The sequence below is a fragment of the Chelonia mydas genome, chromosome 11, assembly GCF_015237465.2.
Source record: "Chelonia mydas isolate rCheMyd1 chromosome 11, rCheMyd1.pri.v2, whole genome shotgun sequence".
NCBI lineage: Eukaryota > Metazoa > Chordata > Testudines > Cheloniidae > Chelonia > Chelonia mydas.
Window position 1 is genome coordinate 44,320,713 of NC_051251.2, and position 27,442 is coordinate 44,348,154.

The window sequence follows — 27,442 nt, forward strand, 5'->3', positions numbered from 1 at the left end:
TTACAGGAGTTAACCTTAATTTATTAAAGAACAGCTAATGACATTTATAGATATCTTTATTAAAAGAGGGCAGTAATGTTTCTGTAGCCATTACATTGCTTTCAACTGCCAATCTCAGATAATGGGTTTAAAAGGCCACCATTCACTCAATGAAGTAAAAATAAAATGGGAACTTTCATAAAACACCATGCCCATCTTTTAAAGCATATAATCAGATACATTTCCATTGGGTTATAAATAGCAATAGAATATGCTCTTCAAAGGCCTGCCCTTGCAAGGAACAGACAATCCCCAATGCCCTTTGAAAACTATGGTGTTTGGGGGTACTCAGCACACTGTAGGACTGGTCTTCCTATAGCTACCATCTTTGATGTCTGTGTTGTGTTCTCTAATTCTGGTATCAAATTTATAATTCTCCCTACAGGTTTTCCATAAGAGAGTGTTTATGCTTCAGTAAGTATGCAAGCAGTAATTTAATGTCCTCACTGCTTTACAATACTGACAGCTAAATACTGTAAACCAATCCAAAATGAAAACCTTATGATAACTGACTCATTTCAAAGTAATGAATAATTAAAATGGTGTTTGTGGAGTGACTTAAAAATAGCCCAAAATAAATTTGAACTACATATGAGAACATCCAACTTTGGAAATATCTTTTAAGTTAAATCTTTACCAGAAGATATTTTTCTATTTCAAGTTTATTTTCTTCCAGCCATGATCTTTAAATACTGTAATGCATTGTGAGCAGCGTCGTTGTGAGCATTGCCCCAAGAAATCCCAGTACCATGGCAAACTGTGACTGGCTTGGTTGAGAGTTCAGCAAGACATTGGTACTGTCCATTCACACTCAGCTCCTCTGAAATCAAATAAGCAAAAAATGATTAGCTCAACATTATGCCTTGTATAAGTTATTGCATAACTTCCCTTATTTCCCCCAAATTATTCCAAGTGACATGTATTAAAATCACTTATACAACCACACTGACTTTTAGTCACTCATTACACAGAATTAATTTCCAAAACACTTATGGATGGAAAGTTTATGAAGAATAGGACAGAATGTTGACTATACTCTTGAATGATCCATCCACCTTTCTGTTCCTGCTGTGCAGCATGTATAGTTATTTTGCTAGTAACGTTGGAAAGAATTATGGGAAATATTAACTGTGTAGGTGTCAAATATTTTGCAAAATTCTAACTTTTAGAATAGCAGCTGTGCTAGATACTTGTAAATTAGGTGCTAGATACTTGTAAATTAGTTACTAGATATCACTAAAATGTGAGCTAAGATTTTAATCAATCTTACCCTGCATTATCAAAGCTAACACTTTTTGGTATCATCATAATTTCTTAATAATCTGGACATTTCTATTTGGAGGTTAAGAATAGTATGTACATTGCCAAGTGTCTGTCTAGTCCAGACTGCATATATGTTTTTCATCTTAATAATGCAATAAAAAAAGAGTGGTATTAGATACCATACGAGATTGTATCTGCTTTTCCTAGTTACAAGGTTGTCATAACTCAAGTGGTGGTAACACAAGGGAGGAGGGAGAACATGAGATTTAAAAAGAGAAATGACAACCACAATAACAGAATGGAAGGGAAAATTTACAATTCCAGCTAGATTGACCAAACTTCTGAAATCATAGTAAGTGGGGATGTGAAAGTCTTTGGCTCTTAGGTTCATAGCCATATATAGGGCTCAGTGTTTGTCATGGAGGTTGCGGAAGTCACAGATGCCGCTATCTCCATGACTTCTGCGGGGGGCCAGTGTGGCTGACCCCGGGGCCACCCAAACATGTGGCTCCAGAGCCAGCTGGTCAGGTGGCCATGGGGACAGCTACCCCGGTCACTGCTAGAGTCACCCCGCAGCCAGACGCTGCAGCACTGGCCACTGCTCGGGCATCCCCAGGAAGCTAACCCTGGGGACTGCTTGAGAAGTGGCTGGTACAGCTGGCCCCAGGAACCGCCTGAGCAGTGGTCCCTGGGTGGCTGGTGCAGCCGCTGCTGGCAGTCCCTGGGCAGCCGGAATAGCCGCTTCCCTGGGCGGCCCCCAGTGTGGAGCCCGGGCTGCCGGTGCAGCCACTACCAGAGGCAGTGCCCCGGCAGCTGGTGCAGTCACTGCCGGGAGCCCCGGCAGCTGGTGCAGTCACTGCCGGGAGCCCCGGCAGCTGGTGCCATGCCTGCCCTCCCCCGCGTCCCAGCAGCAGCCCCTCCAGATGTCCCCCTGCCTTAGCAGCAGTCCTGGCACCCCCCAGCAGTGACCCACTTAAGATTTAGTCATGGGTATTTTTAGTAAAATTCATGGACAGGTCACTGGCAATCCACAAATTCACAGGCCCGTGACCTGTCCATGAATTTTATTAAAAATACCTGTGACTAAATCATAGCCTTAACCATAAATAATGGAAAATTCTAGGCTTGGATGCCTCTGTAGTTATAGTAATTTAGGTTCCAATCAGACTCATGTGGGCAAACCATGATTTCAGTAGAGCTGCATGTGAATTATATGCTCACATATATGAATTGCAGGCTTGGAGTCTTAGGGCAAAGTTTTCCTTTATGCTGTATGAGCAGAGCTGCCATTTAACATCACTGCATGTTTTGCTTAAGTGTGGCTCAGAGAGGAGGAATGTATCTTCATGTATTACAATACTAACATACCTATATTCAAATATGTTATAACAAAACCTTGTTCTTCTGCAACTTCTCCAAGTAGTTGGACATAGTCTGTATTAGGAATACTGAGTGGACTTCTCTTCAGCAAGGTAATTTTTTCTTCGGATGAGTTCCTTAAGGCATCCCATGTGCATCCTAAATTATTTCCCATTTCATTTCCCTGAAAACATTTGAAGAGGGTTTAGATTTGTGTTTATATATTAATGCTGTTCAGCAACAAAAAAAACCAAAAACATGCAATATTCACTTTAATCTACAAAAACACAGAAAATGCAAACTTCCACACAGCACCTTTAGATAGTGTGTCAGTGATTCCCAGCTTTTTTGTTCAACTGCCCCAGTGATGGAATGGTGCCTGACTGCCCGCTATCCTATTCCTTATGCTATGTTTTGGCCTGTTTACAACTGTCTTTCTTTCTGCCTGTGTTCTCCCTGTCTCCCATTCTTTATTTTTAATTTTTTCCCCTATATTTGCTCCTCTTCTCCCAACAAGCACACTTGGTGCCTTCTCCCTCTTTTCAGCCAACCTCAACTCTCCACTCCCTCTAAACTGGTCTGATCCTGTGTTCTATGCCTCTTGCATGGCTGCTTCCTCCACAGTGCCTCTTACAAGAAAGTGTGCAGACAATACCATTGAACGAAGTAATGTGTATTGCTGCTTGGGGAAAGCAAAGCATATGCAGCTGCCAGCAGCGGCTGCCTGATGGCCTCCTTGATACCCTAGATATGCCATGCAAATTTAGTGTGAACAAACCTAGTATATCCCAGAAGGTACACTTTAATAGGCCACCATGTCTTGTATTTTTATTATGTTTCCCAATCACTTAATTGGGCAAATACTTATATTTCATCAGCATGCGTTGTCTGTGTCAAGGTATTATTTATTATTGTAGTAAGCAAACAGATTCAAAAACACTACTCACTTATTTTACTTTTTGCACTTTATTTCTGCTCTCTCACTTTTTCAGATCCCTGCTCCCAGAACTCCCTTATGTTACTGGTCAAATAAAAATTATCCCTGTTTGATATCCTTTTTCATAATGTCAAATGAGGGTATCTACCTATAACGTAGCTCTTTTTCTCCCTCCCAAAATAGCAGGATGGGTTATTTGAAGCCAATTAATAAGAGTAGCACAGAGAAAAATCCTACTTTTAACGGTGGCTGTCCTTATATAGTCTCTTCCACCAATGTCCTATTAATAATCTGATGCAAAATTTGGATGATAGCCCAGAGCTTTTGGGTCCATCTAGAAATAGGAACATGGCATAAAACTTTGTGATAATGAAAGTGTCTGACGATATTTTGTTAGTTTTGTCATTGTTTGAATTGTCTGACAGGATTTATGGCACTTATGCTGCTCTGCCCATTACTTACTAAGGAAATATTGATGCTATCTGGAGGGAACCTGTGGAATTTGGCAAGTAATTTTTCAGCAGCATTTCGCTTTGCTAGTTTCTTAGATGTCCCAGTCCCTGCATAAAGAAACAAAACCAAACAGTATTAACAAGAGAAAAATGCATGGAGGTGGACTTAATGGCTCAGAGGACTGATAATTCATCTGTAGGTTGCTGGTTCAAATTTACCATAAACAGTAAGAAATAAATTGTTACTATCTGACTGCTGTTTGAAGGCTTATGTGAAATAAACTGACTTCAATCCTGTTGCTAGTGGACTAGCATTGGGGGCACATTGCTGCAACACTGAGTTCCTGAATTACTACAGCTTGTTGATTATCCAATCTGTAGATAAGCAGAATTTGGTCTTTAGATGTGTTTGGGTTCCACAAATAGATTCACTATTATAAAACATTTTAAATAATATCTTGACACAAACACTCTTGCATCTTACTCTTACTCACATTTTCCTTCTTTTGAAAGAATTGTAATATAACTGAAAGGTACTTAGTTAAGAGAACAGAAGCCTTCTATTAGTACTCAGAACAGGTAGAAGATGTGAAATTGTGCAAGTTTTCACATTGTTCTTCCAGAATAAGTCAGTTATAAACTGAAGGGATCACCTCCTGTAGTGAAAGAACACTTCAGTCTATAAATCCAGTTAATCCTGGGACACTCTGCTAAGACTGCCAATATTGGTGCTAGTTAATAATTGCAATGGTAATGGTTTTCTGATGGAGGATACCTGTTCACTAAGAACTAGACTAAAATCAACTCACTTCATGTAGACCACCAAAGAGACATCAGATAGCAACATTTTGATCATTAGCTACCTGTTTAGGGGTTAAATGGGTGACCCAAATCATTGAGCAATCCACCTGACTTGAATTCAATCTGCAAGTCTCCCTGTAAATGCAATATTGTTAACCACTGATGGTTACAGGTATTCAGGTTTCTAGAGAATTTGTCTGATCTAGTCTTACGAAGTACACTAAGGAAACAGGGTTTAGAATGTATTTTATAGTAATTTAAAGAGCAGGATTCTCCCGTAGACGCCATTAAAAGAAAGTAAACCTCCAATTTCTCAGCTGTAAGATAACACATTAAGCATTTAAAAACTTAGGGCCAGATACAGTAATTTGCCTCTATCATTACTACTGAACTTCAAATTTGGAGGTTAATACCTGTTCTGAGGAGGAAGATTCAGTGTCTTGCACTAAGTATTTCAAACTGCTTCCTCTCCTCACCAACCCCTTCCCATAACTTCTCAAAGCCTAAATTCTATGTCAGAATGTCACTAAGCACAACCAGGGAATCCTCCCCTCCACCAAAAAATTACAAAACAATCTCATTTGAGGATGGGTTATTTGCAGCTAACCTAATGCTTGGTCACTAGGTTGGAAAGGCTGGTCAAGAATAACTTTACAGTTACAAGTATAGAATTTGCTCAAGAGTTTACAAGGGAGTTAAGTACCAATGCAAAATTTTTGCAGGTTCTTCAACATACATAATGCATGAATGTCATTCAGCAAATACTTGTTGAAACAGAACTACTATGTATTTGCACAGTATGTTGCTAACTTCAAATGGAATATTTTACTTCAATACACTGGGAGGTATCATTCAACAATTTCTGTTGCATTGAGAAATGTTTTAGATGCAACATTTAAATAGCTTGATTTAAAGTCTTATGTACAAACACTATTTAGGATATCAGTGCAATGTATTCGCGCATTCTCTTGCCAATTTCAAGGTAATAGGACAGAACTGTCATGCAGAATATCACTTATTCTAATATTTAAAAGCACTGCAAGTCTGTATTTTCAAATTTAACACCATAACTTCCATCATTTTCAAGTTAAATAATGGAACACTTTTTAAAATGGTCTCTTCCTTAATGTTAGGGAACTGAAAATGTATCCTTACTGTCCAAAGGTTAATAGCAAATATTTTAAGAGTGCCAATGATGCATTTTGTATGTCAGAATTTGCTTTAAAAAAGAACCGATAGGTACAATATTAAGATTTTTAAATGGGGGGGAGGGAGGCCAACACTCACAATTCATTAGGGACTGCTATGGAAACTGACCACATTCTATATTTGCTACGTTTTGTGTTGATTTAAAAATAAATATATATATATATATACCAGTTTCTACAAACGTTTCTATTCTGCAAGTCATTGTAAACTCTCGCTTGTGAGGAGGCCCCAACTCATGTGCAAGTGAATATTCAGGAAGTCTCCATCCCTTCTGAACAGCCAGTTCCTAGAGAAACAGAAGTTAGACCTGACTAATAAAAAAAGATTCTGCTTTGTTCTGTCTCTAAACATCCCATTCAAACAGCTACCACCACTGCTTAGCAAAACTCATCGGTCCATATTTCAAACACATTTACCGCCATAACACTGAAAATATTTCAGTAATAGCTTGAAGAGCACAATATATTGATGTGGGAAAACGCAAAGATATGTTACCTAAAAGGACACTTTTACCAGAAGTCAAAGTACTGTGTCCACATATCTATTCAGGGGACACCATCATAGGGCCTGATCACATCAGCCACAATATCAGAGGCTCGTTCACCTGCACATCTACCAATGTGATATGTGCCAGCAATGCCCCTCTGCCATGTACATTGGTCAGACTGAACAGTCTCTACGTAAAAGAATAAATGGACACAAATCAGACGTCAAGAATTATAACATTCAAAAACCAGTCGGAGAACACTTCAATCTCTTTGGTCACTCGATTACAGACCTAAAAGTTGCAATTCTTCAAAAAAAACCTTCAAAACAGACTCCAATGAGAGACTGCTGAATTGGAATTAATTTGCAAACTGGAAACAATTAAATTAGGCTTGAATAGAGACTAGGAGTGGATGGGTCATTACACAAAGTAAAACTACTTCCCCTTGTTTATTTCCACCCCCCACTGTTCCTCAGAGGTTCTTGTCAACTGCTGAAAATGGCCCAACTTGATTATCACTACAAAAGGTTCCCCCCCCCCACGACGCTGGTAATAGCTCACCTTAAGTGATCACTCTCCTTACAGTGTGTATGGTAACACCCATTGTTTCATGTACTCTATGTATATAAATCTCCCCACTGTATTTTCCACTGAATGCATCCGATGAAGTGAGCTGTAGCTCACGAAAGCTTATGCTCAAATAAAATTGTTAGTCTCTAAGGTGCCCCAGGTACTCCTTTTCTTTTTGTGAATACAGACTAACACGGCTGCTACTCTGAAACGTGTTCTGTTCTGGTATTTGCCAATACTAGCAGCACATGTAAAAAAAACCCAAAACACTAGTAAGTTACATTTTAAAGAGCTGTGTTAGCCTAAAACCCTGTCTAAAAATGAAAGGACATAGGGTGGTTTTGTAGGGTGTCTGATCCTCAGCACTCACGCTTCAGGCTGGCAGGATTTAGAGTGCCATGTAAGAGAGATGGACCTGGTCCTGTTCAGAAAAGTTAAAAACCAGCTTGAATCTCAGCTGTTTAGTCAAACTTGAAACTTTAAGCCTTGAATAAGTGCCAATTCCTTCTTTAATCATTCTGAGCTATTAATTTCAATTCTTTTCATTTCATATTTTTAATATGATTATCCAAATTATAGTACTGATTTGGCAAGGCCAGCCTGCTTAAAATAGAGAATCAATTAACAAAACTAGTGACTGAATATATCACATCATGCAATACTGTACCAACAGCATTAAAATAAAAACATAGCTCCAGAGTAATAGTAGAAAAAACACAATCCTATTCATGCGGTCAGTGAGTGTTTTTTTTCTTTTTGACCTGGTAGTAAGACATGCCTTTCAACTAAAGTTTCTATGTTATCTCTTGAAGAGCAGAATGGTACATAAACTGAATATTTTAAAGCAGATGAAAGGGCTGTGAGTGTGTGTGAGAGAAAAACAATTTGACTACATTTTTTTTAAAAACAAATAAATGGTCAAGAAATGTGTCTTCAAGGATTTATTCATTAATGAAAACTGTTGTTGTTAAGGGAAGTGCATGTCTTAAGCTAAGTTTTCTGTACCTTCCACCTTAAATATGTCTATGGGGAAAAAATTAAACAAGAAGCACCCAAATCTCATGTCCAGTAGGAGACTTTCAGGTTTTGATTCTTACTTACAACTAGTCATTGGTGAACCATGAGATTCTTCAGAGCCATGCAAGTAAACTTAAGTCAAAACACTGCAGTTTCACTTAATATGAAATCCCGTCAAACTCAATGAGACTACTTATGCTTAAAGCACATGCAAAACTGTCTTCAGGGTTGGTGTCTGGGCTCAATCCCTCAAGGCATTGAGCACTCTAGCCCCAATCCAGCAAGGCATATGTGGCTGAGTACTTTGCTGGATTGGAGGCAGAGCACATAGCACTCTCTATTTAGACCTCCAGGGTTCACCCTACAGTGTTATAACTTTAGCACTTAATGCATGTGTGTATTAACTGTGATACTAAATGTTTCATATGAAAATGCCAAACAAAGCAGACATGAAACATTATTTAAATGGGAAGATTTCTGTACATAACATTCTATTCCCCCTTCTTCCATAAACACTCTAAATTTCAGAAATACAGAACACCTTAAATTCATCAGAACACATTAAAAATAATCCTCTAAATATGTTGTCTATGGGTCTCCAATTTCAACCAGCTTTGTGAACATTTTAAAGAAAACCTTATAGTATAGGAAGCCAAATTTTCATGTCTAAATCTGTTCACACCATGTTTTTATTTTGACAGTATTAACTGGATTTAAGCATACTTATAACAGTAAAGTTAGTTACATACACATTTCATATTCTCACTACAGCTGGCTCTCTACATGCTTTCCTGCAGTGAACAAAATTAGTAGTTGCTCTTTTCTGACCTTTTATTACTTGCTCTGGGCTGTCTATGCTGCTTTCTGTAACTACCAAAAAAAAAAAAAAAAAGTTCAAAAAGTAGCTAGCTGCTAGTTTAGTTTCTAAGAACCAGAACACATTTTAAATTCAGGCTTATCCAATATTCATTTCTTGTAAGGAACACTTTTATACACATACCTGAACTATATAGCATGATGGTCTTAAAATGCAAAAAGGTTACATCTTACCTGTAATGTACCTATAGGATTGGTCTGATTTTGTGGTTGCTTTGGAGAATCTGGAACTATGGAGTCTGGCACTGAAAGACTAAAATAGTTTTAAAAAAAAAAAGTTAAACTGACAATTTTAAGTTAAAACTGCTTAAGAGGGACATAAATTAGGCACTAATCCATTAATAACCTATTCACCCAATCCTCTAAACACTAATGCATACACTTAATTTTACACGTGAGTAGTCCCATTGAAATCTTTGCATGATTAGTGTCCAAGGCTAAATCTCCATCTTCTCAGGTGTGGAAAATACTATATCGTAATTATTTGAGATTTAAAACTTTAGAGCCAGATACACCTGATATTAATGTGTCCCCTGGCAACTTGTGGATATTTATTTTAAACATGTCTTTTTCTCTCCTCCATGGCTGTGTGTGTAGGGGTGGGGAGGGGAGGAGAACCACACAAATAGAGGATTGACCAGTTATACAGAGAAAATAGTAAAAACTGAATATATATGCGGTGCCTTTTATTATTATATTATTATTATTATTATATTATAATCATGTAATTTTTTGTTAAAGAATGTTTTTGATGTAAAAGCCACCTGTATAAGTGCTTCAAATTATACAGTACACTATCTTGCAACAGAAATAGCACTTGAAAAAATACATTAGCCCCACTTCATCTTAGACAGTTTCACTAGGAAAAGAATGAAATACAAGAATCCAGATTACAGAAAAGGTAACATTAGAAAGTTTGAGAGAGAGTCAGTTTTTAGACTTAAATTAGAAAAGACTTTCCTCAAAAAGAAAATGAAGTCTTCCAACTGCTGAACTGACAGTATTTTTTTATTATATTTTTTTGGTCTTCAGAGCTTCTTTGAATGCCATTTTTAGAGCAGCAATGAAATTTTGTGCAGTACAATACAGCAACACCTAACTCACCCAATAGTTGGATTTCCTTTCAAAACATTCAAGGCAGCTTCTGCAGCTCTGTGTTTTGCAATCTTCTTGCTATGGCCTTCACCTGTATTAAAATAGACAATCTGATATCCCTAAAGCATGAGAGGCTGAGGGAATCTAGGGTGGGTTATACAGTATCAGAGGGAGACATGGGGGTGGGGGGAGAATAAGAGCAGAATTCTATATAACCAAAATAGAACACTCCTCCGGAATCTGGAATTGAACCCAGAAGTCCTGAGTCTCTGTATCCCTCGGTTGTCAGCAAATAGCTCTGAAACCCACTGGCACAGTGTTTCTCATCTCCCCCTAGTGGTAGTCCGGAGGATAACAGCATATTATTACATCAGTTGCTGCATTATCTCAAGTACTGTAGTCTGAACCCTCCTGATGAACTATGTGAAGACTATATGGTTCTATGTTACAGAATGTCTTAAGACTTTTAAAAAAAACCACCTAGTCTATGACCTTCCAAGAAACTACACTTAAACTTTAAGGTTGCAAAGTCAAGTATTCAGAACTCAGGAAACACCAGGATTAAGGTAGTTTGTGCATTCTTAATTCAGCGATCATGTGCATATGCATGGATCTGCAGCACAGAAACCCTGCCTCATTCAGTGCACTGCATGGATCTGCTCGGGGGATGAATCAGGGCTGTGTAATAATGGAGGCTGTTTGCAGCAGAAGCTGGAAAGTGCGTACCTATTGTGATTGCTGGGAAATGGCGGCCCTAAGCCTGCCCTCAGTTAAAGGCCCTGCCTCTTATCCAGGAGAAACCAGTGAATCTGGGCCCCAGGTGTATACTGGGGACAACAAATGAAAAAACAGGGATGGGAGTGAAGATCAAAGGATGAAAATCCAGGAACTGGAAGGGGACACTGAGCAGAGAACCCCAGACAGTGCCCACTGCTCCTCAAAGGCATCTAAGGAGTCAGTGGACACTGCCCAGAGCAGTGGCTCTCAACCTTTCCAGACTACTGTACCCCTTTCAGGAATCTGATTTGTCTTGCATACCCCAAGTTTCACCTCACTTAAACACTACTTGCTTACAAAAATCAGACATAAAAATACACAAGTCTCACAGCACACTATTACTGAAAAATTGCTAGTGCTTTTTATGTAGCCTGTTGTAAAACTAGGCAAATATCTAGATGAGTTGATGTACCCCCTGGAAGGCCTCTGTGTACCCCTGGTTTAGAACCACTGGCCCAGAGGAACTCTGCCTGAAGACATGACTTCACAAGGGACTGGAAATAGTCCCCACAGTTGCAGAGCCCTGTCCAGATTCTTCCTCCTGGTATGATGGATGGCAGTCTTGCCAGTACCAGGAAGTTCATAAGGAGGTCTTGCAACTTTGTGGGGCAATGGATCGGGTGTGCAAGGATCAGGAAGTGTGGGGACAAGTGCAGCCAGAACCTCTGTAACAGAGGAGAGGGGCTGCAATCTGACACGCTGTATGTAGATGTGTGCCAGGATCTCCCTATCACTGCAGACAGGACAGGTGTTGGGGGAGTTCATGAACTGCACCATCTACACGCCCATGCTTATGGCTTCATGGAGGAGCCACCAACTGATATCCCTGGTAGGCCATGGACCAGAATGGAGTATAGGCTGGACCACTAGGTTACCTCCTCTCCTCAGGTGGCAGCAAGTCCCACCACTTACTGTCAGGGAGGTGGGGAAGGGGTAGACATGAGGGCAATGAAATGGACAGTATGAAGCACAAGTGCATACAGATATTTCCTTGGTATGGTTTGGAGGTGATACAGCTGAATGTCATTCAGCCAGCTCAGGTTGGGTGGGAGGCTCATGGGGCAGGTGTCTGATGTCTAATTCTGGAGGGCCAGAGGTAAGCAGTGGGTGGGGAGCACCTACCTACAGGATCCACTCCAGGAAAGAGAGAAGTGGGAGGTAAGGCTGCCCTCACCTCCTGGAGCATATGATGGAGGACACACAGGGTAGGCAACCCCTGGCTGTCTGAGCACAATGGGGTCCACTCAGTCCCTCTGATGATAGTCCAGGAGGTCTCTCATTCTGGTGCCACCAACCTCCTGGAAATTGTGCAGTGAATGAGGCAGGGGACTGCAAGAAGAGAGATGATGATCTTCTGGTTATTCATGTTGAATGTCATTCCAGAGAACTAGATTCTATTCCTGCCTCTGCCACACTATTCCTTCAGGCTGCTGGGCAAGTCACTCAAACTAAAATTTTCCAAAGGGAGCCACTAATTGTATGCGCCTCATTTTTGAGAGCCCAACCTGAGACTCCTGGGGCCAGATCTGCAGAAGTGCTGAGCACTCACAAGTGAAGTCAATAGGGACTGTGCTTTGAATATACAAAGTGTCAAAAATGCTTAGTACTCTGAAATATCAGGCCTTAGGCATCTCAAGTTGAGCATCCAAAATTTGTGGACACTCTTGAAAGCTTGACCTTAAACTTTTTGTGCCTCAGTTCTGCCATCTGTGAAAAGAGGATAATATGACCACCTAATTTCATATGAGTGTTCTGAAGATCAGTTCATAGTCTGAGAAGCATTCAGTTACCATGGCGAAAGCATGATGTAAACACCCAAGAAGAAACTAACAACTTCTTATTTGGCGCATGGTTTAAATGGTATGTATTTAAGACCTGGGGTCACGTATTGACGAGGATACAGATAAATAATGAATAACTATGCTTCCACTGAAGTAGAGATCATATAGAAAGATATAACAGAGCATGTAATTTTCATAATGGCTGTGTACAAGGGGGCCAAATCAAAGATGCACAGGCAACTTTAATTCTGGAATTTCCTTGGCTTTTGAGTGCTTGACATTACAACCATAATATTCTTCTAATGTAATTTTTTTGCATGTAATAAATCTATACGTAGTGTACTATCATGAAGACAACAGATGTAGTTTAATCCAAACAGATTAATTTAACATTTATAGTTTCTTGTGGTTAGGTTTTTCAGAATCCTCAAACTAGCATGCAGCTATTGGAGCTTTTCCTTTCAGCCTCTGAACAAGGTAATATTTATCTTTGCCTTTTTATTGAACTTTCTGAAAATATCAAATCAGATTTAAGAGCCTAAAACTGCACTGTTTTAATATTTTAGTATTTTAACATGTGAAACTCAAAGTTTAAAAGCTTGCAGGGTAGATAAAAATCACTGCTTTTAAAAAAAAAATTGGATTTTTGATTTAAATCATATTTTTTTGATAAAATGGTTTTTTCCTCAAAAACCAATCTAAATATAGATACATTAATAGCTCAAAGATATCTCATCATGGAATATGGATTATAAATTCTAATTCTATAGTATGATACAATATAGTCATGTAATGTTTAGGAAAAGTTTTGTAAATGAGTTCCAGTAGTTCATGGATTAGGGACCCAATCTTAGGGGGTTCCAGGGGCTTCTGTATAGATTATTTTGGTTAATCTATCTATCTACCCAATGGGACTCAGTGCTCAGTCTAAAAGATACCATCAGAGATACTTAGTTTTGCAGTTGTCAAATTGTGGATTTGTGTCTCAAGAGATAAAATGCTTGTTAACAGCAAAAATGTTTTTGAATAAATAAAATATAGAGGTGAGAAATAACAGCCCTCAACCCTATTGTCCCTCTGCAAATTTGTGTACACAGAGTCAATCCCTTACCTCTCTCTAAAAGTGCAAAGTTTCAAAAAGTTCAACGAATCGAAGATTGTCCAGATCTATTCCGCCACCAACAAAGAGAAGAAGTCTGGAGATAAATGCAAGAAGGGAGGGACAGAGCCATTGGCCATTATCTTTGAAAACTCATGGCGACTGGGGGAAGTCCCGGATGACTGGAAAAAGGCTAATGTAGTGCCCATCTTTAAAAAAGGGAAGGAGGAGGATCCTGGGAACTACAGGCCAGTCAGCCTTACCTCAGTCCCTGGAAAAATCATGGAGCAGGTCCTCAAGGAATCAATTCTGAAGCACTTAGAGGAGAGGAAAGTGATCAGGAACAGTCAGCATGGATTCACCAAGGGCTAGTCATGCCTGACTAATCTAATTGCCTTCTATGACGAGATAACTGGCTCTGTGGATGAGGGGAAAGCAGTGGACGTGTTGTTCCTTGACTTTAGCAAAGCTTTTGACACGGTCTCCCACAGGATTCTTACCAGCAAGTTAAAGAAGTATGGGCTGGATGAATGGACTATAAGGTGGATAGAAAGTTGGCTAGATTGTCAGGTTCAACGGGTAGTGATCAACGACTCCATGTCTAGTTGGCAGCCGGTATCAAGTGGCGTGCCCCAAGGGTCGGTCCTCGGGCCGGTTTTGTTAATATCTTCATAAATGATCTGGAGGATGACGTGGATTGCACCCTCAGTAAGTTTGCAGATGACACTAAAGTGGGAGGAGAGGTAGGTACGCTGGAGGGTAGGGATAGGATACAGAGGGCCCTAGACAAATTAGAGGATTGGGCCAAAAGAAATCTGATGAGGTTCAGCAAGGACAAGTGCAGAATCCTGCACTTAGGACAGAAGAATCCCATGCACTGCTACAGACTAGGGACCGAATGGCTCGGCAGCAGTTCTGCAGAAAAGGACCTAGGAGTTACAGTGGACGAGAAGCTGGATATGTGTCAACAGTGTGCCGTTGGTTGCCAAGAAGGCCAATGGCATCTTGGGATGTATTAGTAGGGGCATTGCCAGCAGATCGAGGGACGTGATCGTTCCCCTCTATTCGACATTGGTGAGGCCTCATCTGGAGTACTGTGTCCAGTTTTGGGCCCCACACCACAAGAAGGATATGGAAAAATTGGAAAGAGTCCAGTGGAGGGCAACAAAATGATCAGGGGACTGGAACACATGACTTATGAGAAGAGGCTGAGGGAACTGGGATTGTTTATTCTGCGGAAGAGAAGAATGAGGGGGGATTTGGTAGCTGCTTTCGACTACCTGAAAGGGGGTTCCAAAGAGGATGGATCTAGACTGTTCTCAGTGGTAGCAGATGACAGAACAAGGAGTAATGGTCTCAAGTTGCAGTGGGGGAGGTTTAGGTTGGATATTAGGAAAAACTTTTTCAGTAGGAGGGTGGTGAAACACTGGAATGCGTTACCTAGGGAGGTGGTGGAATCTCCTTCCTTAGAAGTTTTTAAGGTCAGGCTTGACAAAGCCCTGGCTGGGATGATTTAGTTGGGGATTGGCCCTGCTTTGAGCAGGGGGTTGGACTAGATGACCTCCTGAGGTCCCTTCCAACCCTGATATTCTATGACAGGCAGTAGAAACGAAAGTGAAACTGTTTGAGCAGCATATTCCAGAAGTCTTGAGGTCTTTCTCCGTGAAGCCTTTATTGATTTGAGATCTAGCATACTATTCTCTCACTAGAAGGGAAAACCTATAATGGCAGCAGGCCATAGAAGAGATCCAGTTTGGAGGATATTTTAATGAGTTCCTCTACCTGTGGGTAAGACAGGCATGTGTGCAAAATGCAAACAGCGCAACAAATAAATGCCTGGCCTGGTTGTCAGAATGAAACAACCTCAGAGGAAGCTGCGTTGAAGATGATGAAAGGAACATGTCTGAACATGCAGGATCTTCAGGTTGGTAAACTTTTTTATTTCATACTTTTTTCTTAAGGACTGCCAAAAATATAGTTGTTACTCCATGGTGCTATCATTTTAGATGCAGTTGTGATAAAAAATAAATAGCTGAAATAGGCAGATCTTCCTTTTACAATTTCACCTTTAAAGTAGTATTGAGTGTCAGTGAATGCAATAAGAAAAGGAGTACTTGTGGCACCTTAGAGACTAACAAATTTATTTGAGCCTAAGCTTTCGTGAGCTAAAGCTCACTTCATCGGAAGCTAACGAAAGCTTATGCTCAAATAAATTTGTTAGTCTCTAAGGTGCCACAAGTACTCCTTTTTCTTTTTGCGAATACAGACTAACACGGCTGCTACTCTGAAACCAGTGAATGCAATGAGTAATACTAAACGAGCAGTATGGTAATAATAATTAAATAACTGCATTGACTTATTTTGTTTAGGCGAATCCATCCTCAATATACAGGATTCTGAAGACTATCCACCTTCAAGATCACCATCATTTTCTATAGTTTCAGAATTACCTGCCAATGATTGTGTTTCAGTCACATCATGTATGTCACATAGCCACAGCATATCATCTGTAGCAAAAAGGAAAAAAAAAACAACCCTCCATCATCCAGAAACAACCATAGATAAGTTTGTGATAAGACCCAGCAGATTACAAAAAGAGGTAACTGATGAAAAAAATTGCCTGGTTTGTTTATGCAACAAACTCTCCTTTCTGTATGATTGAGAACCCACACTTCATTAACATGGTTCAGTCATTAAGACCAGGATAAAGTCCATCCGACAGAGCAGATGTCACCGGCAAATTGCTGGATAAAGTGTATGAAAGAGAAACTGAGCAGTGTGAAAAAAGGTCTAGAGGGTGAAATTTTTAACTTGAGTCTTGGTGCGTGGAGCAATGTCCACAATTATCCTGTTGTATGTGCTTGTGTGACAACAGAAGAAGCGAATATCTTCCTCACAGAAACAATTGATACATCAGGAAATGCACACACACAGCAGAATACTTACAAGAAGTAACAGTAAAAGCTATAACAAACTGTGAGGAAAAAAATCCAAATGTCTAGTATGCAGCTTGGTCACAGACAATGCTGCAAATATATCCAAAATGAGAAGAAATTATTTAGAAGAGAGTGAAGAGAGTCCCAAGCTAATAACATACAGTTGCAGTGCTCATTTGATGCACCTCATTTATTTCAGTGTTCCAGAAATAAAGGCGAATGTTGTTGAAATTGCAAAATACTTCCATAACAACTACTTTGCAGCAGCTGCTCTGAAAGAAGTGGGAGGAACCAAGCTAACTCTCCCACAAGACGTCACAGAACTCAGTAGTGGACTGTTTTGAGCACTATATCCAGAACTGGCCTAATCTGATGACAGTTTGTGAACAAAATTATGAAAAAATAGATGACACTGTCACAGCCAAAGTTCTCAACATTGGGCTTAAGAGAAATGTTGAACACATGAGAGAGAAGGAACTGAGTGAGATCTTAAAAAGAGAAATATGCAATGACAGAGTTAAATTACAAGCATTAAAAAAACGAATGGGACAAGCACTATCTCCAGCTCATTTTCTTGCAAATATGCTCAATACTTGGTACCAGGGTCAAACTTTGACGGCTGAAGAAGAGGAGTTGGCAATGACATGGACATCCAGCAATCATTCCTCCATAATGCCAACTATAATAAACTTCGGAGCTAAGCGTGAACCATTCAAGAAATATGTTTGCCAATGATGTTTTAAAGAAAGTCACACCAGTGAACGGTGGAGGTCACTTAAGCACTTGGATTCAGAGACTGTTGAAGTGATAATCTCACTTTTAACAAAAGTAGCTTCTTCTGCTGGTGAAGAAAGACTATTTTCTTCTTTTGGACTAATTCATTCCAAACTGAAAAATGGTTTGGGACCTGAAAAAGCAGGAAAGCTTTTATTTATTCTTTTCCAGATTAGGAAAATGAAGGTAAAGACAACCAAGTTAGATGCAGAACCAATATTTTAAGTTTCTCATGTTGACCTGGCTGACATAGTCTATTTAATTTTTTTTAAATATTTCATTTAACTATTTTAGTTAAACAATTTTAACAAAAACAAACCTGATTTTAAAAAACTTGAATGTTTAACTAAATTAAAAAATTCATATGCTTGTTTTGTTAAAATATTATGTTTGCTGTTGAAGAAAAAAATCCAGAATACATAACGTTGTTGTTTTAGTTAAATAAAACAACTTAAATGTCTGTCTGGTGATGTTCTCCTAATACAGCATGGCAAGAAAATCCTCCAGATATTAATGATTAACCTATTGATTTGGAGATAGTTCACCTCCCAGTGTCTTATCTTTGGTAAATGAAATAACCAAACAATCATTCATTTTCTGATATAGCTGTAAAACTAATCTGAAAAGTTTTCAAAATCAATCACTTTAAAAATGTATAGTGTGTACCTTCTAAAAATGAAACATCTATCTCTGAGTTGTGAAGAATATGTATTAAGGTTATAACAACCAACAAGAATGCACTTTTATGTAGAAATCCATGATTAAATCGAGTCTTCCTGAGTAGTGATTTAAATGAAATCTACCCTGAAAGCTTGCCTTTTAGGCAAAGCTGTTAAAGTTTGTCAAGTACTGGAAGGAGCAAAAGCAAAGCATATTAACCAATTAAATAAATGAAATGGTCAAATCACAGAATTTTTTTTTTGTATTTTCTAATGAAAAACACATTGTAAGTACTTAAATTTTTTTTTCTGAAACCACTGCCAACCACCATACCAAAGTGTAGTAACATTACAGACCTGTGCCCGTTATTTCACCTACTGTGACTTTAAAGGTGAAACTTGGAAGATGTACTTGTCCTTCAGCCTTCTCAAAGTTGTACTCAGGAGTGATACCAGCCTTCGTGCCATATTCATGTAACAACTGAATTGGTGTTTTCCCTGGTTTGGCAACAATCATTTCCTCCAAGCTACAAAGAAAAGAAGAAAATTTCCCGATGAATAATTTACAAAAGAAAATAATTTAGAAGGGAAAACTGTATTTAGAGCTGGTCAAAAAAAATCTGAATCTTACGATTTTTTTTCACTGAAACTTTGCGGAAATAATTGTAATACTTGGCTCTTGTGGCACTTTTCATCCACAGATCTCAAAGCACTTTACAAAAAAGGACAAGCATCGTTACATTGGGATGGGGAGACCGAGTTATAGGGAAGCAAAGTACTTGTCCAAGGTCCCATGGTAGACCAGGACAGAACCCAGTCTACTGAGTCCCAATGCAGCATCCTATTTACTAGGCCAATATTATCTCCCAAATTTCCATTTTTTTAAAATCAGCTCTAGCTCCTGTAAAAGGATAAAATTATATATTAAAAAAACCCTACCACCCACTAAAACTCAAATCTGGTTGGGGCAAAAATAGTTTAATGAATTCTCAGTTTGGTGGGCCTTGTATCCATTCATATATGGGAAGTTTGTTTTGCAGTATAGGAGGAAACAAGAACTGAGATGTAGGTAGGGGGAAAAGCTACCCAGAGGTCTGAGCTTAAACTTGTTTCAGAATGCGCAATAAGAGGCTCTAGGGATGGGCACCTAAGAACTAGAACAGCAAGAAAGGAAGAGTATTTTAGCTGAAGCAGAGAAAGGGAAAAGATTGCAGTGATTCTCAAACTTTTTGGATTGGCAACCCTTTTCACACAGAAAGCCCTCTGAGTGCGACCCCTTATACTTAACGCTATTTTAAAGTGATATTTGTATGTTTGTTAATATCACTTTTCACAGCAGATTTACTAGCGCAGACTTCACAGTGAACTTGCTAGCTAGGTGGGAGGCTGTGAAAATTGATATTAACAAACATATAAATATCAGTTTTCACAGCAGACTTGCTAGCTAGCTGGGAGGCATGTACTTGCGACCCCTGAGGGGTCATGACCCCCAGTCTGAGAACTCTTGTGATTAGAGGAAAAACAGGTAGCTCAGACAGTCACAACGTGATTAAGCTAAACTAAGGTATGTCTGTATTTAGCATTTGGGAAAGAGACAGAAAAGTTAATTTACAAGCTGTTGTGGAGGAAAAAGCAACAGGATTTGGCAAAAGCTTTGCCTCGAACATAGTGGGGACAGAGTTAGAGGGATATGTTGAAAACAAAAAACCCTGCAGTTTTTCAGATTTACAAGACTTCTTATCTTAGTACCCAATAGACTACAAGTATTTAAAACCAAGCACATGTATGAAGTTTTTGCATCAGGAGAACCTACATGCATTTGCAGACTATTCAGAACTATCAGCTCTACATTGTAAAGCAAATTTAGGCTCAAAGAGTACCAGATGGACAAATCAGGAGACTAGTAACAGCACTATTATAGTATGAGTAGTGACAGTGCAAAATTCTCTACAAAGTGCCATCCTATGTACCTCAGCTCTCTTCTAAAGAGGCTGCCTAAAATGAGAAGCACACACAGACTGCGTGACGATTCAATATGCTGAAATTGCCAACAAGAATGTCATTCTGTAATACAGACCCCTATCAACAAGAAATCAGATGGACTCCAATTAGTTTACATAGGTCTGTGAATGAATTTTGGTTGCTACTGAATTGCAGTGGATTCGAATCACTGACCACCTTGTGAAAGGCTCTTATTACCTCTGTTTCAAGACAGTTTGTCATTATCCATTCAAGTTACGAAACATCAAATTGATCTCACTAGGTGATGAAAGAAAAGTTATTTTATGCTGAAAGCCTGCACTGACAGTTGGAAGTGGTTTTCAGCTCTGCTGGAAGCTGCATGCTATGAAACCAGAATACAGATTAGGTAACAAACACTTCAAATATAGGATCATCCTTAAACACAGCAATAAAGAAGCAGTTATATAATGTAACAGAAAACAATTTTTGTAGTGGATTTTTGTAGGCAACTGTTCTATTGGCTGATAGGAACAGGGGAAACAAAATATTTGCAAAGTAACATTATATTACAAGTAATTAACACTTTCTTCTGATCACCAAGACAATTGGGAGTGGCTTCAGTTACAATATGGACAAGTGGTTGGATACGAAAGCACTTACTAATTCTCCACAGCAAAAAAACAATCATTGTTGAGGAGGATCTGAAGGTGACCGTTCCATAGTGGGTGCAAGCTCAATCTATCTCAAACTCACCAGGTTCAAAAGTTAACAGTATCTGGATAGCTCAGGGGTGGCCAATGTGTGGCTCCAGAGCCGCATGTGGCTCTTCAGAAGATAATATGCGGCTCCCGCTAGGAGCCAACTCTGGGGAAAAAGTGGTAGGTGTTTAGGTGTGCCAAAGGATAAATACCCCAACATCAGAGGTGCAGCTCTAAAATTAATCTCGATGCTTATCTCAACCTATCTTTGTGAGTCTGTTTTCTTGATGCTCAAACATGTGAAATTCAAGCACCGATCCATTTTGACAGACAGCCACTTAAGAGAACTGCTGTGTGTGAGCACAACTGCATACAAACCAAACTTCAAGGGAACTGTTGAAAGCAAGGATTGCCAGAAGTCCCACTAAGTAAAAGATTAAGTTATCATTAACTATACATTATAAATGTATCATAGATATACATTATGAACTTATATAATGATGTGTGTGTGTGTGTATACACACACACACATATATACATATATACATATATAATCATTACATATTACTGTAGTTCTTTGGTAATGTACATTGGTAAATTCTGGCTCCTTCTCAGGCTTAGGTTGGCCACCTCGGGAAGCTTTTCTCCAACAAAAAAGCCTAGCTATTTCAGGAACTGGTGTTTTAGGCCAGGACTACTCACATGCCTAAAGTCAGACATGTGCGTTTGTAGGATCATGGTACACAAACATTGTCCTTGTCAGGCTTGGAACATGGACTAGACTTCTTTTTCCCCCCTCCCTATATTATTTATTTTGCTACACCACTAGGATAACAGAACATTATGCTGTTGGAAGTATCATGAAACAATGTACCATGGCACTGTTTGAAAGATGGGCTGTTGGACACCTAAATACTTCTAAGGATCAGGATCTTTCCTGCCGGAGGGGGGGTGATTACTGTCTCTCCACCTATAAGTCCACCACTTCTGGTTTGAACTGGACAGGGTCCATGAAGGAGCTGGGCCTTGTTTAGCAGCTGTCACATTCTTCCATGAAGGTGGCTCCTTTTCAGGGATGCGGAGTCCTGCTTACATCCACTAACCGCGCTAACTTTACACTGACATGACTGAGAGGGATCGTCAACAGGGAGCTGAGTTTAAGGGCTACTGAGCCTGCCTCTAACGGCATCACTCTACCTCCCAGGGTAAGGGACTGAGCCTCAGGGGCGGGCGGGCGGGCGGACCGGTCGGGCGCGGGCTGGGGCAGCATCTACACTCGCAGCCCCCCGGGGGGTGGGGCTAAACTCAGGCCGAGGCTGCGCTGAGAGCCGGCGGGGGTAAAGGCCCCGCGCCGGGGCACACCCCGCGCCGGAACCCGGCCGAAGGGCGGGACGCAGCTGGCCGCTCCCTGGGGGTGACAGGGCTCACGCTGGGCAATCCGCGGGCGGAGGGGAGCGGCCCGCCTAAGGCTGCGGCCTCCGGCAGGGACCGCCGTTTTCCCCGCTCGCTCCGCGGTGAGGCGACGGGCTGGGGCTGCGGGGCCCCAGCGAAAATAGGGCGGGGGCACGAGCCCGGCCGGTCCCACCCCCGCAGGCAGCAGTTGGCCGCGGCCGCTCGCGCGCCTGTGGGGAGCGGGAGAGGTGTCCCGAGTTACCCACAATGCCGCACTGGGCCCTGACCTGCGGGGCTCGTCCTCCGCCTCCGGGCTCTGCTGGGTCGCGGCCGGGAAGCTCTCCTGAGACATGGCCGGGCCGCCGGCCGCCTCCGCCTCCCAGCGAAGCGCGTCCCCCTAGTCGGCGTGTTGTGAGGGCGGGGACGCGCTGGCAGAGCGGGGCGGCGCTACCTGCCGTTCCTGCTCGGCAGAGCCCCCGCTTTCTGCCGCTGCGTTCCCCGGCACTTCTCCGGAGGACGACAGTCCTTCCTGCCCTCCCCCTCCGCGGCGTGCACCCTATGGGGCCGGAGGGGATGGGCCCGGCCCTCGCGGAGCGCACCTTGTGTGGCCTGGCGAGTGATGCACAAACCCTCCCTCCCTCTCCCCTCAGAAATCCCGGAGGGGAGAGTAATGGGCCCCCTCCTCCCCCCCCCGGAGTCCCCTACATACCCATGGGGCAGAGAGGGAAGCCCTATATTCCCCCTCCCTCAACCCTAACGTAGGCCCCTTCTCACTCATATATAGATATATATCAAAGCATAGCAAAATCCCCTGTGCCCCTCTGTGATGTTACCCCTAGGGCTGCTAATTTTGGTTGGATGTATTCTTGGAGATTTCGTCACATGACATCTTTAATTCTTGGAGACTCCAGGGTAATCCTGGAGAGTTAGCAGCAACCCTAATTTACCCCTACACACTATTGTAGTAATCTTTATACAAAGTATACCTTGTAAGATATCACTTGGAAATTCATAACTTTCTTTTTAGTAACGTTCTGGTGAGATGTGTGGCAACATTGTATGGGAAGTTCTAAGATTCTCCCATGTGGTTGTTATTAACCCAGCTTCCAAACCCCACCGTCCTGCCCATACAGATATTGGCAGTGGTGAGCTGCCAAAATCTTAACAACCGGTTCCCTCTTTACCCCACAAGGGGGTCGTGCCGCCCCCCCCCCCGGGACTCCTGCCCTATCCAACCCCCTCCCCCATCAACCCCCCTCTCCTGTCCCCTGACTGCCCCTAGAACCGGGCAGGAGGGTCTTGTACCGTAGTGGGTGCCCACGCTGCCCCATCCCTAAGAGCCTGTCATAAATATAAAGGGAAGGGTAAACTCCTGTAAAATCCCTCCTGGCCAGAGGAAATCTCCTCTCACCTAAGATCCTAAGAACAATGAACAATCCTCCTAACACTTGCACCCTCCCTTTCCTGGGAAATGTTGGATAAAAAGCCTCACCAATTTGCATAGGTGACCACAGACCCAAACCCTTGGATCTGAGAACAATGAAAAAGCATTCAGTTTTCTTACAAGAAGACTTTTAATAAAAATAGGAGTAATTAGAAATAAGAAATCCCCCCTGTAAAATCAGGATGGTAGATACCTTACAGGGTAATTAGATTCAAAACATAGAGAACCCCTCTAGGCAAAACCTTAAGTTACAAAAAGATACACAGACAGAAATAGTTATTCTATTCAGCACAATTCTTTTCTCAGCCATTTAAAGAAATCATAATCTAACACGTACCTAGTTAGATTACTTACTAAAAGTTCTAAGACTCCATCCCTGGTCTATCCCCGGCAAAGACAGAATATAGACAGACACACATACACTTTGTTTCTCTCCCTCCTCCCAGCTTTTGAAAGTATCTTGTCTCCTCATTGGTCATTTTGGTCAGGTGCCAGCGAGGTTACCTTTAGCTTCTTAACCCTTTACAGGTGAGAGGAGATTTCCTCTGGCCAGGAGGGATTTTACAGGGGTTTACCCTTCCCTTTATATTTATGACAGAGCCAGAGGGCGAGGTGGGGAGTCCCGGCGGGGTTTACCTGATGCGGCTCCTGGGAAGCATCCGGCAGGTCCCTTTGGCTCCTAGGGGTGGGGTAGCGAAGCTAGACGGGGAGCAACCGATTCCATGGGTGCTCCAGGGCTGGAGCACCCACGGGGAAAATCTGGTGGGTGAACAGCACCCAACGGCAGCTCCCCGCCCGGCCCCAGCTCACCTCATCTCCACCTCCTCCACTGAACGCACTGCCCCGCTCTGCTTCTCTCCCCGCCTGCTTCTCGCGAATCAGCTGTTCGCGCGGGAAGCCGGAAAGGGCTGAGAAGCAGGCGGCGGCTTCACGCTCAGGCCCAGGAAGGCAGAGGCGAGCTGGGGCGGGGAGAGGTTCCCCTGTCCCCCCGCCCCCCCTTGGGTTACCTGCTGCGGCGTGGGCGGCCCTCCTCTTGCCCCGCGCCTCAGCTCGCCTCCGCCTCCCTGGGCCTGAGTGTGAAGCTGCTGCTTGCTTCTCAGCCCTCCCAGGCTTCCCGCGCAAACAGCTGATTCACGGGAAGCCGGGGGGGGGGGGGGGAGAGAGGAGCGTTCAGGGGAGGAGGCAGAGTGGAGGTGAGTTGGGGCCGGACACGGGGAGCTGCCGGTGGGTGCTGTGCACCCACCAAATTTTCCCCGTGGGTGCTCCAGCCCCGGAGCACCCACTGAGTCAGCGCCTAATGCGCCACTTTTGGCCGGTTGCTAAATTTAGAAGCCCTTTGGAGGGACAACCAGTTCTAAAAGGGCTTCTAAATTTAAAAACTGGCTCCATCGAACTGGTGCGAACCGGCTCCAGCTCACCACTGGATATTGGCAAATAGGTCTGTCCTAAACAATGGACTGTGTGCTTGCTTTAATTTGCATTTAAGCAGTGAACAGAGTCATCAGGCAGGAAGCGAAGATGAAATTCAAACAGGTGAAAACACTATCAGGGAATATCTTTCCAGGTAGACTCTTTATCTCCTGGGTCTCAGCTGGAAATATGTTTCAAGAGGGGAACTGAAATTACAAAAAGGAGGGTCAAACACCTGAAGACACCCCTCTCTGTCTCTTTCCCTGCCATTTGCATTCACTGCACCTGAGGAAACAAAGGCAGCAGTTATTGGATACTCTAGGGCAGGTGTCCTGACCTAAAGAGTTTGGTCAGCGTAAGACTCCTGAACGCATGTGGTGAGAACTTTTTGCTTTGAATCTAATGTAGTTTGTTAAGTTAGGCACTAATGAGCATTTTACCTTTATTTTTCTTTGTAACCATTTTTTACTTTTATGGCTCATTAGCTTTTAAGTGAGTACAAGTATTTCTATGTTAATAAACTTTTTGTATCTAATCCAGTATGCTCAAGCTGAAATATCTGGGTAACTCCATTTATGGTAACAAGTTGTATGTGTACTGTCGGGGGGGGGACATATGTTTAGGACATATGTTTCTGGAGGAAAATCTGTGATGGGGGGCATGTGGGGGGTCACCCTGCAGCATAACTAAGGCTGATAAGAGCCAAAGTGTGGTTGGCTGCCTGCAGCAGCACACATACAGACATAACTGGGAGAGATTTACATGCTGGTGGCTGTTTGTGAGCGGTCCAGGTTAAGGCTACAGCAACAAGGCATTGTAAAAGGCACCCCAGGTTACAGGGAAGGGGTGACATAGCTACTCATTAGCCTGGATCGTATCCTGGTATGTCACATCCTCCTACCAAATGCTGACACACCCCAGTAATCTTCCTTCCCCACCCCACAGACACACACAACCATCCATGAAGGAACAAACTGTTAAATTCCTCTTCCCCCATCCCAAGTTCACCGAACAAAATCCACACATAATCATGTGGGGAGAGGCAATAAAACACAAGAATATCCTTTCTGATACAGAAAATATTACACATGTACCAAGCCCTCCTGACTCAAATGCACCAACCAGCCAGAAAAGACAGTAAACATCAGCAAAGTAGACTCTTTTAGAGGTGAGACCATACCACGCTGAGAAAGATCTCTGCTTTCCTCACCCTGGAGAGAGACTAACATACAGTAAAATCCCCTTACTTTGGGTAAAGTCATATCTACACATCAACTAAGGAAAACGTTTAGAAAGGTTCGCACAATCTGAAGTTTATTTCTTCAGGGCTGAGCTCTTTAATAGAGTTATTATGCAACCACGACTGAAAGGAATCTCCTCCAGCCCCCAATTGTGTAGCTCAACAGGCCTGCTCAGGTGAATTCCCGTTGGTAAAGCACTTTGGGATCCAGCTGGATAATAGGCACATTAAACAGCAAATATATCATTGTCTTTGCAATCACAACAAAAAAAGATGACTGCAGAATTTAGTAGTCTTTTGATTCTAAACCAATCATCTTATTTTCAAATAATGGCATTATACTACTGAAGGTTGAGCAATCATCTCTGTATCAGTTTACACAGTTAATTTATTATTCATTGTACAGGATTAGATGGCATAACAGAAGGAAGTTGGAAAACAATACACTGTAGAAGCTGGGTGGTGATGACCCTACTGATTCTCTTTTCCAAGTAAAATGTAACTAGGCTTTAAACAAAGCAGCTAGACTTTAAGTTTTGCCATGTGAGAATTCAATTACTAAAATATTTTAACATGGGTATGAGGTTTGGAAGATGCAGTTGATACAGATTTTTTAATTATTATTATTAATGCCATACTATGTTTGCTGCTGCTACCAAAAACTTTGTTAAGCAGGTTGGTGATGGTGGGAGATTAGTCCCTGTTCCTAGCCTCAGTGAGGCTGACAAATACCAACCTCTCAGTCTTGTTATTAAGAAGAGAAAATGTTTTCTTTCAAAAAAATCTAAATTTACTTCGACACCTTTCACCCTAAAAGACATTCTTCAGGGAGAGAAAGAAATTTCAGCTGGTAAGTTTTTTTTGTTCTTCTTTAAGGCCTGAAAAATTAAGTTTTTGCAGTAAACATAGACCTGGTGTTATATTTTTAATTAGTATATGTAATATAATGGTGCATTAGTACAGTTAAGAGATAATTATCTTCATTAGTCATGCAATTAATGAGAAATGAAAACATAAATTATAAACATAGTCAAACTTCTATTTTAAAAAACTGCACAAATATGTTTACTAAATGACTAAAATTCTGGAATAATTTTCAGGAATCCACTTTATTGACAAATCTTGATTATTTTTGTGTACTAATAAATAGCAAGTACAGTTCAGC

General features: G+C 41.5%; 2 protein-coding genes across 10 annotated transcripts in view; one reads left to right on the forward strand and one right to left on the reverse strand.

The window, feature by feature from the left end:
• Positions 1-22,733, reverse strand: PRKRA (protein activator of interferon induced protein kinase EIF2AK2). 6 transcript variants are annotated; one of them, XM_043524776.1, is made up of 8 exons: positions 22,450-22,733; positions 18,489-18,658; positions 10,115-10,196; positions 9,185-9,263; positions 6,229-6,346; positions 4,061-4,158; positions 2,671-2,833; positions 1-859 (listed from the first exon to the last, which is right to left on the reverse strand). In XM_043524776.1, exons 1-8 carry the CDS (start codon positions 22,533-22,535, stop codon positions 702-704), a joined length of 954 nt encoding a protein of 317 aa, XP_043380711.1. In that variant the 5' UTR covers positions 22,536-22,733; the 3' UTR covers positions 1-701. The 6 variants fall into 6 exon arrangements, with proteins under 6 accessions (XP_043380711.1, XP_037768367.1, XP_037768368.1 ...); XM_037912439.2 differs by having other exon boundaries at positions 2,671-2,845; positions 22,450-22,731; XM_037912440.2 differs by having other exon boundaries at positions 2,671-2,845; positions 22,471-22,730.
• The window catches only part of PJVK (pejvakin), a 24,326-nt gene continuing 18,698 nt past the window's right edge, over positions 21,815-27,442 (forward strand). The window contains exons 1-2 of one of the 4 annotated variants that reach the window (XM_037912444.2): positions 21,815-21,996; positions 25,192-25,414. Coding sequence is in view for 1 of the 4 variants with exons in the window: in XM_007069775.4 (XP_007069837.1) it covers positions 26,917-27,127 (211 nt within the window). In the remaining 3 variants the exon portion in view is untranslated. Of the gene's footprint in view, positions 21,997-25,191; positions 25,415-25,706; positions 27,128-27,442 lie in introns of those variants that run through there. The other 3 variants (XM_043524772.1, XM_037912445.2, XM_007069775.4) reach the window with 3 other exon arrangements.